The 17695-nt window shown below is 43.8% G+C and overlaps 1 protein-coding gene across 10 annotated transcripts in view; it reads right to left on the bottom strand.

The window, feature by feature from the left end:
- Positions 1–17695, bottom strand: part of mast2 (microtubule associated serine/threonine kinase 2) — a 112853-nt gene that overhangs the window by 29509 nt on the left and 65649 nt on the right. For 3 of the 10 annotated variants that reach the window (XM_047342807.1, XM_047342808.1, XM_035175907.2), the window contains 3 exons: positions 17312–17343; positions 11837–12046; positions 3917–4008 (listed from right to left, as the gene is read on the bottom strand). In XM_047342807.1, coding sequence (XP_047198763.1) covers positions 3917–4008; positions 11837–12046; positions 17312–17343 — 334 coding nt within the window. Of the gene's footprint in view, positions 1–3916; positions 4009–10584; positions 10773–11836; positions 12047–13866; positions 14663–17311; positions 17344–17695 lie in introns of those variants that run through there. The other 7 variants (XM_047342809.1, XM_047342810.1, XM_035175910.2 and 4 more) reach the window with 4 other exon arrangements.

Raw genomic sequence — 17695 nt, 5'->3', positions numbered from 1 at the left:
GTGTGTGTGTGTGTGTGTGTGTGTGTGCATGTGTGGACCATTAGTCAGTTTAAAGCGTGTTCACAGACAGGAACCATCTCTCTCTGTAAATGAAAATCACTCTGTGCTGTGTGAAGGCCTGTGTGTGTGTGTTTGTGTGAGTTCTGTTTCTATGACAATCTGGCCTGGCCTCATTGGCCTGTTTTATTATCACACTTTATTATTTTGCACATGAAAGATAAATTGTGATGAAACTAATCTGCAGTTGCAGCAGTTTTGAGTTGTTTTCGGGGGCAGACGCCTCAAACTACTTGAGATATGTTCAAGAGGTAACCACGACCTTGAGATTCGACCTCCAAATTCAAATCAGTTCATCTGTGAGTCTGAAGAAATTCCCTTTTGGCATTCTGTAGATATTGTGTTAAAAAAACCTGAAGGAATAACACACTGGGTTTTACCAACGCAGACAACCAAATTTATAAAACTCGTATTAACTTGTATTCCACATTGTTTATTCAGAAAAATATAAGTTTTCTTATCAACACAAAAGATAAACGCAGACACTGGGGTCTGTGGAAGATTCTGCGATTTTTATCAGAGAAATTGGTCGTGTCCTAATCCAGAGTGACTTTCAAATCTGATTGGTTAAAATAAAACATTTGCATAATAGTTTCCATGTTTGGTGGACTGTATGTCTGGACTGAATAATGAATGTGAGTGTAACTTACAGCTCATTGAACCCGTCTCATCCCTACAGGTAACGAAGCTGCTTCACTGTCACGTTTTCAGAAGCTGCTCTGCAGCAAACTGCAGTGACACTGACCTACTTTAGCAAGAAAGATACTCCGGCATGAGAAACATGCAAATGTAATATCTGCTTTGTGCCTCTTCAGTCTCGCTCGCTGACTCTCCAGGGAGCGAGTGGCTGGGATAACAAAATACTGCTATAATTGGGAAGGGGCGGAAAGACAGGAAGAGGAAAAGAAAAAGAAAAACGTCAAAGTTTTCTTGTGAGTGTTTGACAAGAGAGTGAACAAGAGAGAAGCTTGATTCTTTCTTTCCGTCCTTCGTTAAGACGAGTTTGACAGAATTCATCAGAAGCCCGAGCACAAAGAGCTGTCAGTCACACACTGACCTTTACCCAACAACCGCCACGAGGAAAGTTCAGAGTGAGGGAACAGGAAGAGGAGGAGAAGGTGCAGAAACTCTCGAGAGAAAAGAGGAGGAGAGGGAAGGTTTACATTACAGTGTCATGGAGAGGGAAGAACGAGAAGAAGAAGAAAGAGACGGCAGAAGTGGCAACACGAGCTGAAACAAGGAATTTATGCAGAATGTGAACATTTAATAAAAGTCATTTCTGGAGAAGATTGGTTCTCATCAGCCCCTCAGGATATTAGACTGAGAGGAATCTCCTTGTGACGAGCAGTAAAGTGAATGATTGAAACCATGATGAGGGGCCGGAGCGACAGACTGAGAGAAAGAAGAGGAAGATCGAAGCAATCACCTACGAATAAAACCGCTCTGTGGAATGAAGAGAAGGTTTAATGGTCTCCAGTGGTGCATATTAATCAGTACCTGCCCACAATGAGATCTCACAGCTCTGCTTTCACAGATAAAGGTTTGTGTTGAAGCTGAAACTGTGTTTAAGCTTCAATGCAAACATCTAAACATGAACATAAGGAAAAGATGTTGTATTTTCCATGAAGCAACAAGAGAGAAAATGAAAACTGAGAAGCAGTGAGATTAATTAATGATATTTAATTAGTCGTATTTGTTTCCTCGGCAGGGAGAGACAGAAGAGACGGGAGTGAGAGGACGACTGAAGACCGGTGGCTGTGTTACCATGGAGACGCAGCAGCCACAGCAGCCACAGCAGTCTGGAGGACGAAGATGGAGACGACGAGGAAAACAGGAAGAGATAGAACGAAGGAGGATTCTGGACCAGTGTGACCAGAACAACACCACAAACCTGAACTCAGTCTTTTTCCATCACAAAATCATGTGTCCCTCAAGTTCTTCATGTTCTGAACAGTCACTCAAGCTGATTTCATGAAATAGCATCAGGACATGTTGTGTAGTTGGTGTTTGTGAAGCAGCAGCAGGTTGTCGGGTCCGACTCGTTCAAACAGGAACATGTGGGAACATCCAGGCGAGGGGCGGAGCCTGTAGAGCAGCAGGGGCGGAGCCTGTAGAGCAGCAGGAGGCCGGACATGACGTATAAACTCTGCTGTGGAAAGATCAGTGTTGTTGTTTACAGCTCATCCACACCGGCGTCGGCCCTCATCACCAGAAGATCTGGAACCTCCTCGTGTTTCCAAGTTGACGTCTTCTACGTGTACGGCTCCTCTTCTTCATCCTGAGATGTTTGTGTTCTTCCAGTTTCACGTCCGTTACGTGTTAGAAACCTCGTCAACACGTCCACTCGCTCTCTGGGAAGCTTCAGGACATTTAACCAGGAGGCTGCAGGAGAAGTTCCAGACTTCAGCTCAGGTCTGAAAACAGCTTTCGAGTCTCACTGATGTTTCTGTGTTTGTGCTGAAACAAACTCGTGTGGATGTGACAATGTGAGTTCTTCACATGTTCTGACTTCCTGACTCCACCACTATTCATCTGCCTCTCAAAGTCTATTATTAGCTCCGAACATAGAGATGATGTTCGACTTCCTTTTAAATGTCGTCGTAAACTTTTTACGACTCTTTGTTTGACATCAGCTTTTATCTGAACTGACTGTTCTTATTTATCTGATCTTGTTTTATTATTTTTATTTCCTCGTGTCTCAGTTTGATTGTTTCGTCTGGTTTTTATTTCTTTTGCAAAGCACTTAGTGATTTTGTTGTGCAGAGGATAAATGGGCAGAACATTGACTTTGATTGACATTTGGCTGTATAGTGTTTAAACCCCAATTTAAATCTGCCCTTGAATTAGGGTTCAAAACTTGACCACATGAAAGTTCAGGTGTAAATGCACCCAAGGAGGATCTACAATTCAAATTGGATTGAAGTTCTACTTCTAATCATCTGAACTGGATAAAAAGCCATGACAACAAAACAAAGTGCGTGTGTGTGTGTGTTTGTGACTGACAATTTTGCAACTTCTATTACTTCCTCAGCAGGAAATGAAACGTATGCGACTCTGTCAACTGAGCGTGGACGTGCACAAACACTCAGTTAATGAGGATCTCTCTCTCTCTCTCTCTCTCTCTCTCTCTCTCTCTCTCTCTCTCTCTCTCTCTCTCTCTCTCTCCTCTCTCTCTTCCTCTCTCTCTCTCTCTCTCGACTGATTGAATCTCCGACTTTCTCTCCTCTGTCCAATCCATTTTTATCTCGTCCTTCCGATCTTCATTTCGACTCTCGCTCACTTTCCTTCAGTCTCCTTCGATCAACATCCCTGTTGTTCATCTCTCTCTCTTTATATTTGACGAGTAGACGGGGGGGTTGGGATGCTGGTGGTAGATTCTACAGTTTTACATGCTGTCAGGCGTGTTCGACAGAAATCCTGTCAGTGTACGTTTTCAAGGTGAACAGAGCGGAGATGAACGAACAAGGTTTCCAGGAAAGTGGCAGGAAATCGATTTCATCTCGTATTCGTGGGACACAAGCAGCTTCTGCTTTAATCCAGAGCATCACACATCTGCCTGAGCTGAAGTCTGAGGTGTTAATTGAGCTGTGATAGTAAACAACACAACTCCTGGTAACACACCTCACACACTAGTGTTAGTTCACTCACACACACTCTTTAAAAAGAAAAGGAAATATATATTTAATTTGTCCCCATTCAGTTCTTAAAAGGCAACATAAACAAAATTAAAGTACATTTTTATGTAGGAAAATAAATATAGTTTATGTTCAGGCCAGTGGGAAAGTTCGGCCCTTTAAAAACACATCCTATGATTTGAAGAGGTCAACAGTCGGGGGTGTATCCAGTAAGTGTGTGTTACCTGTGTGTCCATGCAGAGGTGAGTGTGGTCGGGGGAGGGTGGGGGAGGTGCTGGACGTCACAATCAGGCTCTTCCTGTTGCTCGTCCGACAGCTGAGGACAGAAACCAGACCCGTTAAGTGATTTGTCCTCAGTCAAAGTGAGGATTTCCACATTACAACATCTATAAAAGCTGGACTTTAAAGGAGCTTTGCAATGAACCAGAGAGATTTACAGTTTCCCAGAGTCGTTACTCAGACACACATTCACCTCACACGCTGTCAGGAACGTAAAAGTCAGTCATTAGTTACACACAGCTCCGTGTTAACACAAGCAGGTGTCCGCTCACTGTCCAACACACGATCGCACAGACGGCACATCTGTGCACTCGCTGCCGACGGGCGCACAGATGTTAGAGATTCACTCAGGCAGGAGCGGGTCTGCACGTAGCGTCCTTCACACCAGAGGACGGCGATGAAACACAAAGACAATGGACAAAATCACAGCTGCCATCATGTAACACACAACTGTCACAACCACTGACCCACAAACAGCATTTACTGTAGTTTCCCCTTCAGTCACCAGAACACGATTCTCTTCGTCCTACATTTACTTTAAGGTTTAGTACAAACGTGTGTATTTGCTCTAATGTCATGAAACAACTAAATATGCTGAAGCCATTTGTCTCCATCAGTTTCTAATGTAAACAAGTACGGCCCTGACTCGACCTTTACTGAGTCACAAGGTTGAATCCCTCCGAGGCTGCATTCACACACCGATTGCATCACAGCGCCAAGACTACAGATTGTGCTTTGGTGATGAGAAGTATCACAATGTACCACACAAATACACTGAACAGGTAATAGTACACATGCTGAAAAAACCAAGGGGCAGTAAAACTTTCTTGTCGTGTCCAACTGCAGCTCTGTTGCTAGGCGACAGCAGTAAGGGCGGGGCCTCCAGACTGTCTCATTTCGTGGTCATTTCGTGGTTAATGCAGAACGCGTCCTGGCCCCTGAACTCGGACACAGCTACAGATCCTCAAGTGGAGACAACAGCATTTATTCCAAAGTACCTTTAAAAAACTGCCAGATCTCTACTGCAAAACATGAATATGCATTAATATGTTAAGTCAACTAAATGATTTTAATCCGCTTTGGAAACCCGAAGAATCTTTATTAACTCCACTAAGGAGATTATCTTTTCCTCAGCAGTTTTTTTTTTTTTTTGCAGGATTAATGCTAATCACTGATTACTGAACCAATTTACGTAAAATGTGGTGAAGGGGGGGGCAGCGTAACCCAAGGTCAAATGGACGGTTGCAGGAATTTAAAAAATAAATGTCTTTACCATCTGAGTTTCCTGGTTTCTCAAAGGTACGTGATGCACCTGGACAGTTTCTATGTTCTGTCTTGTTGTTTTTAACAATCTGTCAATTCAGGCTCCTTCTCTAATGGTAGAAGAGACATTACGAGGTGGATCCTGCAGTGAAATGGTTTGAGTTCAGATCCCCACTGAGCTGAGATGACTGTGTTGTGTCTGTGAGTGTTGTGTGTGTGTGTGTGTGTGTGTGTGTGCGTTGTGTGTGGTCTGCGTGTGTGTACACGCTGCTGCACAAAAGAAGCTTGCAGGGAAAAGAACAATCTGCTTTAAGCTGTGACATCCGTCCCCAGACAGAAGACAGGAGGAAATGAAGTAACAGTCTTCACGCCGAACGGCTTCAAACATCCACAGGTCGAGCTCACAGCATTTCTCCTCTTTGTCAGTTGCTCTGAAGCGAGCGTGTGCGTACTGACGGGAGGCGAAGCGAGGCTCGTTACACTCTGAGGAAATTACAGCTGGGACAGGCGCTGTGATGAGGCTCCGGCTCCACACTGATGATGTGTTTCTAAAGTAACACGTCTGACAATAAAACACTCGGCGGAATATGGTGCAAGTTGAGAAAGATGCCATCGTTATTTTTAATGGAGTTCCTCAGGGATCTATTGTGGGTCCTCCCCTGTTCACACTTTAACACACCACTGACGTCTGTGCTGATGATGACACAGTTTTATAATCTGCAGGCGGCTCGGTTGTGTCCCTCTGAGAAAGAAATGTAATCGTGGTTTTGTATTTTACAGTTCAATCATAACATTTTTATAAATAATTATAAATAGAGTTTTAATATCAAGAAAGATCCACGCAGATTTAATATGTCTCTGAAAGGATCATATCAGATTAAATCAGTCGAGCTCTCAGCACTCACATTATTAAATAACGTCTTCTGTTGTACAGAAAGGAAACTGCAGAGGCCTGATATAAACCACTGTCTTCTTCTATGAAACATATTTCCTGATTTTGAGGGTTTTAAATTTCTGACAGGCTCTGGCAGCGCTGGCAGGTGTGTGTGTGTGTGTGTGTGTGTGTGTGTGTGTGTGTGTGTGTGTGTGTGTGTGTGTGTGTGTGTGTGTGTTGTTATTAGCTCATCACATATGCTGGCTATAATTAAGTTTTTCCGAAAGGCTGAACCCGTCTGGATCCTGGATGAGTGACTAAAGATACGATTTGCGACGGTAAAATGATCAGTGTTGCGTCTTTCATCTCATTGGTTAATTTTCTGTTTATGTGCTCTGCTTTTTCCATCTTTGTGAGGACCAGTTGTCGCCTTGAGACATTGAGTTTGAGGGCATTTCCTTCAAAGGCATTTTTATATAGCAAAAACCTGTGAGAGATTATTAGGTGTTTGATATATTGGCAGCTTGTTTCAAACCCATTTGATGAATAATTAGTGCATGTAGATATGACATGCTGTGTGTGTGTCTCCTGCCATCTGCTGAGATGTGCAGCATCAGCAGTTTGAGCACAGCATGTGGTACACACACACGCACGCCGCACGCACACGCACACACACACACACACACACACACACACACACACACACACACACACACACACACACACACACACACACACACGCACACGCACACGCACACACACACACACGCACAAGTGCCATTTACGCTTTTCTCAATTTTCCAGGGAAGTGTGATGGAATTGTACACTTTGTGTGAACTCATAAAAAGCTGCACACACACACATGAAGAGGTGCATTATGGGAATAGTAAACTCTGAAGAGACAAACACAGAAGTGTGAGTGTGTGTCTGCAGGTGTGTTTCTCTGCTGGTAGCGACAGACACACTATTTGTTCTGCTTTAGAGTAAAGGTCAGTGGGTCAGATCTAAAGGGTGCATCCTCGGTGGAGCAGTAAATGTCACATACGCTGCATGACCAGATGTTCTGAGTGAAAACAGGTAAAGGGTTCTTCCTCTGGGGAGCAGGAGCGTGAATGGGAAGTTAAGTAGAAATCTGCTCACCTGCTTTGATGGTGTAAATAAAGCAGAGTGAGGGGTAATGCTGTATTTTATTATAATAATACTAATAATAATCATTCCCACTGAACTGATGGTTTAGTTTGTGCAGGTTCATTTCTCACTCGGCTGCTGTTGAGCAGCTAATGTACAAAACTTCATGGACAACTCATGAATATAAATTTGACATCTGAGGCAAACACACCTGTCAAACGTCTGCGGAGGGAGAACAGGACGTGACAGAGCTGCAGTGATACGAGAGGAGCAGCAGAGCGACAGGAGTGATCAGATAAAACCACTCTTCAGGATGTATCAGCTCCTGAAAGACTCCGAGTCTGTTTGGAGACAGAAGACGTCCAATGACTCAGATCCTCTGGGGGAACTTTCTCCTGCAGGCACTTTTGGGTCCAGTGTGCAGAAATGTAATTTCCTTCCTGTTCGCGAGCAGCAAAGATCCAACAGGAGGAGGAGGAGGAGGAGGAGGAGGAGGAGGAGGATTCATTGTGCACTGATGATGAAGATAACAAGCTAGCTGTCTGGATGGCTGAGCTACAGGAGTGCAGCCGCTCAGATGACGCAACAGTAGAGCAGGACAGGAAATCGTCCTCAGACCCGACCGTCTCTTTTCAGTCCGGCTCACGAAGACGTCTCCAGAATCAGGACGCAGCTAAACGTTAACTAACGACTTTGACCGAGCCACGCTAGCTGTTTCCCCCCGTTTCCACTCTTAATGCTAAGCTAGGCTAACCAGTCGTGATTCCAGCTTTAACAAACATGTTTCCCTTAATGTTGAACTATTTAAATATTATATAATAATAATAATAATAATAATATAATCATCGACTGTTACTGAAATCATATTGTGATGAGACAATATTATTTTGTGTTATTGTTTTAAAAGTTAAGTGTAAATAAAAACAGCTTCATGTGCTTTTTCTTGTTATTATTATTATTGATAATAATCATGATTATTATCGGGGCTTTCCCATGCCTTTATTTTGGTAGCTGCAGTGAAGGATATAGTGGGTCGGCCGGTCGGAGTCAAACCAGGGACCTGCTGCGATGAGCTTTATTGTTTGTGTACAGTTTCTAATATTTGCCACAGTGATACACACTTGAGCCTCGTCACAGAGCTGTTGTGTGTTGTGTGTTGTGTGATGTGTGTTGTGTGTTGTGCAGTATTAAGACACAGTGACACTGTCATGTTAACTTTAACAGTGTTTTAAACACTTACAGATTTACGTGCAGGAACCTGGAGAAACAGTGTCATCCTGTTGTTAAACTGCAGGTCTGGTGTGTTTCACTTTTTGAACGTGTGTATTTACTCGTGTTTTAACTCTAACATGAAAAACTGTATAAACTCAGAATGCAATGAGTTAGTGATCGTGACTCTCACAAGAGAAAGAAGTCGACTCTGACACGGAGCCGACAGCAGAGATAAAGACAGATGAGCAAACAGATGTGTGGGCGTTCAGCTAAACACACTGAAACACACACACATGCACACGACACAGACACACACACACACGCACACACACACACATCAGACAGCAGGTGAGCATACGTGGATAAGATCTACAGCTAAACTCATTTCCTAAAGTCCATTCAATAATGTTGTACTGCAGGTTAAAGTCTGGACAGGAAATCAATGTGACAACAGTGTGTGTGTGTGTGTGTGTGTGTGTGTGTGTGTGTGTGTGTGTGTGTGTGTGTGTGTGTGTACTTATGTATCTGTGAGGACCATTTGGAGCATAGACCCGACAGAGTGAGGACATTTATCAAAGGCCGGTTTGAGTGTTAACTTAAACATCTGCTCCTCTGCTCTTTTCTAATCACTCACACTTAGAGACCATCTTTATAAAAACCTCGATAGATGGAGCGTCCCTTCTTCTGCGACAATGAAGTTAATAAAAACTCTACGTCGTGTGATAATCTGCGGGAACAACTCCTGTCTGCAGCCTGTGTGTGTGTGTGTGTGTGTGTGTGTGTGTGTGTGTGTGTGTGTGTGTGTGTGTGTGTGTTTGTGTGATTTCATGATCAAATCATGTCCAACGTCTGCTCTCAGAAGTCTGTCTGAACTTCCCAACCAGAAGAAGCCAGGTGGAGAGTTGACAAGTGACAAAATAAATGAATATATACATTTTCCATCAATCAAATCCAACTCTTGTCCGTCCGACAGGGACATTGTGTCTTCATCTAAATAAAGGTCAGTGCATGTGATGCTGTGACCTTGTCTTTTACAACAAGGAGGACAGAACAATAACAAAACACACAATATATATAAATATATATACTTTGCACAAGAAAAGCTTGAAGGGTCGAGAGGCAAGAACTCTGTCTGACATTTCTTGATTCAGAAACGGATCATCAGGATGATGAAGGATTTATCTGTGTGTGGTATCTTGTGTTGAAAAGAGAGAATTGACTCTTCAGAGTCTTTGTGTGCGAGCGATGAATCGGTCAAGTCTCGATTCCGGCTCCACACGAGCTGCAGACTTCATCCAACACAAAAAGTGTCCGAGCCTGTTGCTATGCAGGCGTCGCTCCTGTCTCACTTCACAAGCCCCTTTTAAAAACACTGCAGAGACAATCACACACAACAGGGGGCGGTGGCACGGAGCACAGAAGTGTGTCCCTGAGTGTGTGTGTGTGTGTGGCAGCTACTGTTATTACAGGGAGGAGGAAGAAAATTGCTGCTTCAAAGTGAGAAGTACAGCTCTGCCTCTTCCTCCCTTTCATGGAGGAGAAGCCACTTCTGGCTGGACAGAGAGGAGAGAGAGGGGAGGACGAGGGGAGGAAGAGGAGAGGAAGAGGAGAGGAGGAGGAGAGGAGGAGGAGAGTAAGAGGTGAGTAAGAGGAGAGGAAGAGGAGATGAGGAGAGGAGGAGAGGTCAACTGAGGGAACGACAGGAGAGAGAGAGACACAGAAATGAGGACAGACGTCAGATTTTCCCTTGAAAGCTGCACTTGCATCACAAAGACGCAGATAATACGCAGACTGATGAAATCTAATAAAGAAAGAACACACACTGCAGACACATACCAGCAGTGCTGCACACACACACACACACACACACAGTCAGACACAGACTGTCAGACACACACAGACACAATGACCTGTTTATCCAGCAAAAGACAAATCTAGTTCGATGACCTTCATGAGAAATTCCTGCTGAGCATCAACAACATGCAGAAAGGGGGAAGAGGAGGAGGAGGAGAAAAGAGGAAGGAAGATATGTGTCGCAGTGAAAGAAAGAAGTAAAGAGAGGAAGAGGAAAGTGCAGATGAAGGCAGGTGAGCAGAGGGATGATGAAGAAGTGAGAGAATGTGGAGGAGTCGTTACCTCTTGGAGCGACGCAGCATGTTTCTCTCAGGAAGCGAGAAATTGGAGAGCACCGTCCAGAAGGAGTCAGACATGCTAACGCTCACGCACACGCTCGACCATCGCTCTGACGCGCGGCGCTCAACAAACAGACGCCGGCTGGCCGGCCCTACGGCTGTCACATCAGCAACAGAGTGTGTGTCTGTGTGTGTGTGTGTCTGTGTGTGTGAACCCTCCCTCTCTCTCTCTCTCTCTGATCCTCTCTCTCCGCTCAGCAGTGTCTCCCTCCCTCCCTCTCTGATGCTCTTTCCTCCTCTCTCTCTCTTTCTCTCTCTTTCTCTCTCCAGGATCAGTTTACAGATGTTTATCACCAGATGTTTGTCTCCGTCCTGAATCGTATCAATGATTTCCTCAGCACCCCCGGCTGCTGGTTCTTTATGTTACGAGTAAACGCTGGTTTCTTTCCTCAGATACATGATTTAACATTTCACAGGGATCTTTTAGGATCTTCACTCTTCACAGCTCGACCAGATGAGTCAGGCTCTAAATTTAGGTCTGAGTAAAATTAGGATGTAAAACAGTGAAAAATGACCCATATCACGATGTACCTGTCCCAGAAGTCTCTGTCAGTGTCTCACACAGAATCAGCCTCACTCGTGTGTAGTGTTAAGAGTTGAGTCTCTGACGGACATGGAGCCGCTGGAGGAAGTTGTGATCATGTTCCTCTTGAGTGAAAGTGGCCGATTTGGTCCAACTCCTAAAGTCTCTCCACTGTCGAAATATCTGTCTCGTGTCCATCGGTCGTTTCGCTTGAGCTTTTGACTACACTGCCCCCCCCCTTTGATTTCTGATGGTACTGCTTCTTTGTGTTTGCTTCATCAGTATCCGCAGCTTTCAGGAGACGCACAACAAACACAGAGAACGGACGCCGTCGGTTTCTGTGTGTTTATCTAACGCTGAACATAAACAAGCTCTTAGGCAAATCGTTTTAAAAAGGGAACAAGTTGCAACAGAAACTCATTTTCTCCTTAAAGCAGCCGGAACAGGTCAGTTGTTTATTTTTAGTTTCATCAGACAAACAAAGCTCATTAGTTCTATTTGCTGCTTCGTCCAACTGAGGAATTTTCTACTTCACACAAACGCTAGAAAACAGAGGGTCAGGAAAGTGGCTAATGGAGGCAAACACACAACCACACACAACCACACACAAGCAGACAGGTTTGTTATCAGAGGTGAGGGAGGGGTTGGATGGGTCACACAGCCAGAGCCTTACCTCCAGAGGAAGGGGTTTCCTCGCTGGTGAACAGGGGCTGACAGAGGGCCGTCAGAGGAACAGAGGGAGGGAGAGGAGGAGGAGAAAGAGGAGGGAGAGAGGGTGATGACGGGCGCCTGAGCGGCAGAGGGATGAAAGGAAGTGGGGGACAGCAGGTGCTGGAGGAGGCTGCTGTTGCTGTGGCAACGCAGCTGAGCCGGCGACCAGATTCTGCCAACAGAGGAGGGAGAGGAGGGGAGAGGAAGAAAGGATGAAGAGCAAAGGGGCGAGGATAGAGGGATGTGTGACGAGAACTGTGCAACTGTGTGTGTGTGTGTGTGTGTGTGTGTGTGTGTGTGTGTGTGTGTGTGTGTGTGTGTGTGTGTGTGTGTGTGTGTGTATGTGTAGTGCTCGACTATTTAAATAAAAACTGTTGTTAAACTTTCCTCCAGTGTTTTTTCTTCTCAGCCTCAGGTCAGAAAAAACACATCTACAATATAATACGTATAAGAATAATATTAAAATCACACATTTGCGTTTTCATGCACATGTTTAACAGTTTAAGTTTTTATAATTTGTTAAATAAATACCCCTTAGTGAATATATTTGAATTATCAAACCTGAAACAGAAGATAAGAGAGATAAGAGATAGACGTTTTATTTTAAGCTTTCAATACAACCTTTGTCGTCATTGTGATGTTTTCATTTAGATATTTAGAGCCTTGGAAACACAGATTTCACATGTTACAGATTTACATTTGGTGGATTTGTGTCTTTAAAAGTTACTGAAGCTCTTATTAGGAGAATTTGAACTTTTCTGCCTGAGTAACCTCGACTACACCGATAAAGAAAAGAGGCTTTAATCTTTAAAAAGCTTCACTTATGTGATGTTGTGAGTTCATTTAACTGTTGAACAGAAGCTCAGGGAACTGTTTCGTCTGTTAAGCTCCGGCTCTCAGAGCCAGACTCAACCTGCTGATCCTCACTGTCTGCCGGCCTGATGAACCCCCCCGCGCCATCAATCATCACGACTGGACGGAACGTACTGGACCAGCTTCACAGAGATGGCAGCACAACCAAAGAATTCCAGTCATAGTGACACTGAAGGGATCGGAGTCAGGACGAGTCAAACAATAACAGCTCACTGACAGAATTCACGTGGATACAAATCAAAGTGTGAGCTCAGACAAAGATCTACTGGAGATCTGCCTCTGCAGCGTTCAGCTGGCACAGACCCACAGGGCGGTCGGGTGGTGGTCTCCATGTCCCCACTGGGTGGGACCGAACGGGTGAGCCCCCCTGCTGGGAGGACGAGAGCTACATGTTCAGTATGTGAAGTGTTTCCAGGACGAGCAGCACTCAGGCCGTCTGGGGCCATTTAGCTCCTTCAGCAAATACTGAACGAAACACATTTCAGCCAGTTCAATCTGAGAGACGTTTAAGCTCGACTGATCAGAAGGAATGTAAATACATAAGTCAATAAAAAAATTATAATACAAGTCAATATTGTTTTTAGCCGTACATATGACATCTAAAGACTTTTAAAGGTGTTTAAACTGCAGAATAAAGTCTGTTTTTGAAGTTTGAATCACTTTTACAGGTTTGATAACGATGGAATCACGTTAAGATCGTCCCAGTTAACAAAGTGTGAATGAATAAAGAGGAGTGAGACAGGTTAGAGTCATTAGAGCAAAGTTCTGCTGAATCCAATCAGTCCCATGCAGCTGAACCCGCCTGACACGTAACTTATTCACTTCCTGTGTCAGAGGAAGTGAACACATGATGTTTCTGTTTCTCTCTGCTCTCAGTCATCGTCTTCACACTCAAACCCTCAACTCACTGGTTCTCTGTAAACCAACAGCAGGGGGCAGCAGCTAGAAGGGCAAAGCTGCACTTTCTCTTCTTCTTTGTTTGTGTAATTCAGGACGTTTGAAGTTGTTGTTCTAGGATCAGTCATGTAAAGATACTGTAGAAAGACAAATACACAACTGGCTGTCTAGATATAAATCTGATCTACTGCATCTCACACACACACACACACAGTCTCTTACTGGAGGCGGAGGTGTGGGGCTCCTGCTCTCTCCTTCCTCCTCTTCATCGTGTGTCCCGGGACAAAAGGCTCAGCTGTAATCTTTAATAATCCACCACTCTGCATCGGGTGTCCGTCAAACACATGCTGAAGCTGCTCCACACGACCACAACGCTGAGCTCAGTCCTCCACTGACAACACTTTTAAATATACAGGAATGACCAGAGCGTGAGAGTGAGTGTGTGTGAGGTCAGCACCTGCCTTATCTCCACACACACACCAGTAATGTGAGGTATCTGGGGTAGAGTGTTCCTTCACCAGCGAGCAGCCACTTGCTGAGTCACAAACTAACACACTGCCTCAAAACACACACACACACACACACACACACACACACACACACACACACACACACACACACACACACACACACACACACACACACACACACACACACACACACACACACACACACACACACACACACACACACACACGTCTGTGAGCAGAAGTTCACATCCACTCTCTTGGGATTCCCTCCTCCTCAGTTCGTCTTTCTTGGAATAATCCAAAGGTTCAAAAACAAAAACAAAAATGTTAAATCCTTCAGAATCCCAAAAAAATCCCCAAACTCAGAGAGGACGTCACAAACCGAGACTTCACACTCTCCTCTCACATGGACCAGGGGGACGCTCCCACCTGCATGTGCCCAGGAGCAGAGAGCCGTCCCTGGGTACAGTCTGCCAGTTAATCCCCTTCAGCTCGTGGAAGCCGGCTGTGATCGCTGTGGACGGGACGAGAGACTGAATCCTCCACGAGCTCAGAGGGTCGTCACCGGGGGGGCGGAGCAGGGAGACTGAGGCTCTCGACCTCATTCACATGACTTCAAGTTTATCACTGTGTCATCTCTTATTATGGTTTTTACAAAGTCAAAGAGTAGCTGTTGTATGATTGTAGATCTTCATCATTATCAGCTTCAATTAAAATCAAGAGAGAAGTTGATTTCAAAGTTAGATTAAACTTTCTTCTCATCGTTCTGTTTTTTCATTTGATCTATTTTGATTTTATTTATTTAGTCCAAGCTTTTTATGAATTATTTATCAAGAACTTACCTTGATAACTTAAAATGAGTTTTATCTATTTGCACATTTGTATGACATTTGTTTGCTTTTTTAAATAAATCTTTTTATCCTTCATGAATTTGTAAAACTACTGGAATTCTTTCTTGTTTTACGAGATTTGACATAAAATAACTTTTTTTGAACTTTCAAAATTACTATTTCAATAACTTCTTAAACATTTTACTCGCCTCTTATTTTTAAAACACATTTATTTCCATTAAAGTAGTTTTTTATTCCTCAAAGTGGGCAGTTAATAATCCTGCTTGAGATACGGCTGCAGCAGGGAACATGAAACCTGAAGCTGAAACTAAAAATACAGGTGATAAACAGTTTACTCCTCGTCCAGATTTCATTTCTTTGAAATGTTCGAGCGTTGATGGAACATTAAAACCATAAAGATAAAAGCCCTCAGCCTCTGTGGGACACGGGACATGATTGTCCTCATGTTACGAGACAGAACAGGAAGTGCAGCTGTCCTCGCTCTGTTCTCGTCTTCCCAGAAGAACACCGCTGACCCCGATGGGCTAAATGCAGCTCACATGCTGATCGCTAATTCATAACCAATGTCCAAGATCACACACACAAACACACAGACACACACACACAGTTAATTTGGAGTGACGCAGGAGCAGCCACAAGACACGAGATGTCATTAGGCATCAATCTGGATCTGTGTGTGTGTGTGTGTGTGTGTGTGTGTGTGTGTGTGTGTTTTAACCCTAAAATCTTTTTACCCTAACAAATCACTGACATATTTCTGTGTGAACCGTCGGTTCGACTGAGGCTCCACATGTAACAACTACAGTATAATATGAATATGATCTGATGTGTGAGCAACAGACAAAGATTAAAGAGAAAATGAAGACGACGAAAACAGTGATTGAGCAACTTTCTGTCTGAGAATTGACAATCAATCAATCAATCAATCAATCAATCAATCAATCAATCAATCAATCAAACACACCCTCACACAGTTTCAGAGTTGTGTCTGTTAAAAAGGAGCTGGGTCAGCGCTCATCAGAAAACAGGACGCCACCACCTTCTGCAGTCGACTCACAGCGGAGCCGTAAGGGCATGAATACAAACACACATATATACACACGTACACACACAAACACACACAAACACACACGCTGGCCTGTGATGCAGCTGTGTCTTCAAACAGAAAGAGATTTGGGAGATATAAAACTTTTTATTGGCCGTTTGCAGCTACACAGCCACAAATTCATACTTTTATTGTTTATTTTTATTTTCTATTTTTATGTCTGTGGTTATCCAGCGATTTTAAGATTGTGAAGAAGTTCAGACTAACAATAAAAAAACTGCTGATTGTCAGTGAAACTTTGTGAAAGTGTAAAACAACATTTCACATCATTATTCCACATTAAAAATCATGTTTATATCATCAAATAACTAATTAAAACCAAACTTGAACACTTGATCAGAACGACCATCCAGTCCCAACTGCTAACATGGAGGAGGAGGAGTTTATGACCGATACTGCAGCCAGCCACCACATCCAGATGTTTAAGCTGATGTTTTTAGGAGCTGTCATGTCGTCTATTTTTATATTGGTGTCATTTGGGTTCAAGTAAAAATTGCAAATCTGGATATGATCAAAACCAGAAAGATATTTGATTTGATCCACATGGTTTCTGCTCCATGAAACGTTGTCGAGGTGAAGTTAAACTGTACGATATTTGAAACCTGTGGTGTGTGTGTCTGCGTGCTGGTGCAGCGCCCTGCACCTCATGTGACCTCCGCTGCCGAGGTGCTAAAGGTCCCGTTCAGGGAGACACGGAGACGACGAGTGACGACGACCGATTTCACCACGACGACCAAACTTTAGACTTTCACCAAACGGTCGGACGTGCAGCACCGAGGCTTCTGTTTCCAAACATCCCCAACGTTTGGAGCGAGACAATAAATCAGCGGCCACGAGCAGAACACGCCGTTAAAAATAGATCTGCGTCCATCAACAGTGGGATGCTCAGCTGTTCTGACACACACACACACACACACACACACAGAGAAGAACTCAGTGGCCTATAAACTTTGTCCTTTAACCTTTTACTGGAAGCTTTTTACATTACGTCATATTAACAGCAGAGAGACAAAACACGGACACACCCACACACACAGACACACACCCACAGACACACACACACTTTACCTCTTGCTATAATCTGCACACCACACAAAGAATCACACAACAGAAGCTTCCACCTCTTTGTATTCGACCTCATGCAGGTTGTGTTTCTCTGCTCGGTTCATTGCAGTTCACCTTGAAAACTTTCCGGGTACAAGTGGAAACGAAACAGGAAGCAGAGAGAGGACGGTACTTACAAGCTGCCTCTTCTGGGAAGACTCAGCTCCTTCTGGAAGAGACAAGAAAGAAAAGGTTTCATTAATATTACAATAACACTTTATTAAGATTTCTTATTGTGTGGAATGTTATAATGTTCAGGTGCCAGTAGAGTCTCAGAGATGTGTAAGTTCACTGTTTCCTCTGATCAGGCTCGAATATTATTATTATTAATGAGCAGTTTGTGGAAATTAGATCATGACTGAATAAAATGATGAACAATTTATAAAGTAATGAGCACGTTTTAAACAAGCACAGCACTCGTGACATTAATTTAATTAATTTCACAACCTTCACAGATCCTCAGCTCGAGTCTCATTTCCACACGTCGAGCTGTAACAAGCCCAGGAAGCTGAAGCTGAGTC

The sequence above is a fragment of the Hippoglossus stenolepis genome, chromosome 14 (assembly GCF_022539355.2).
Source record: "Hippoglossus stenolepis isolate QCI-W04-F060 chromosome 14, HSTE1.2, whole genome shotgun sequence".
Taxonomy (NCBI): Eukaryota; Metazoa; Chordata; class Actinopteri; order Pleuronectiformes; family Pleuronectidae; genus Hippoglossus; species Hippoglossus stenolepis.
This window is presented reverse-complemented; position numbering and strand designations above follow the sequence as displayed.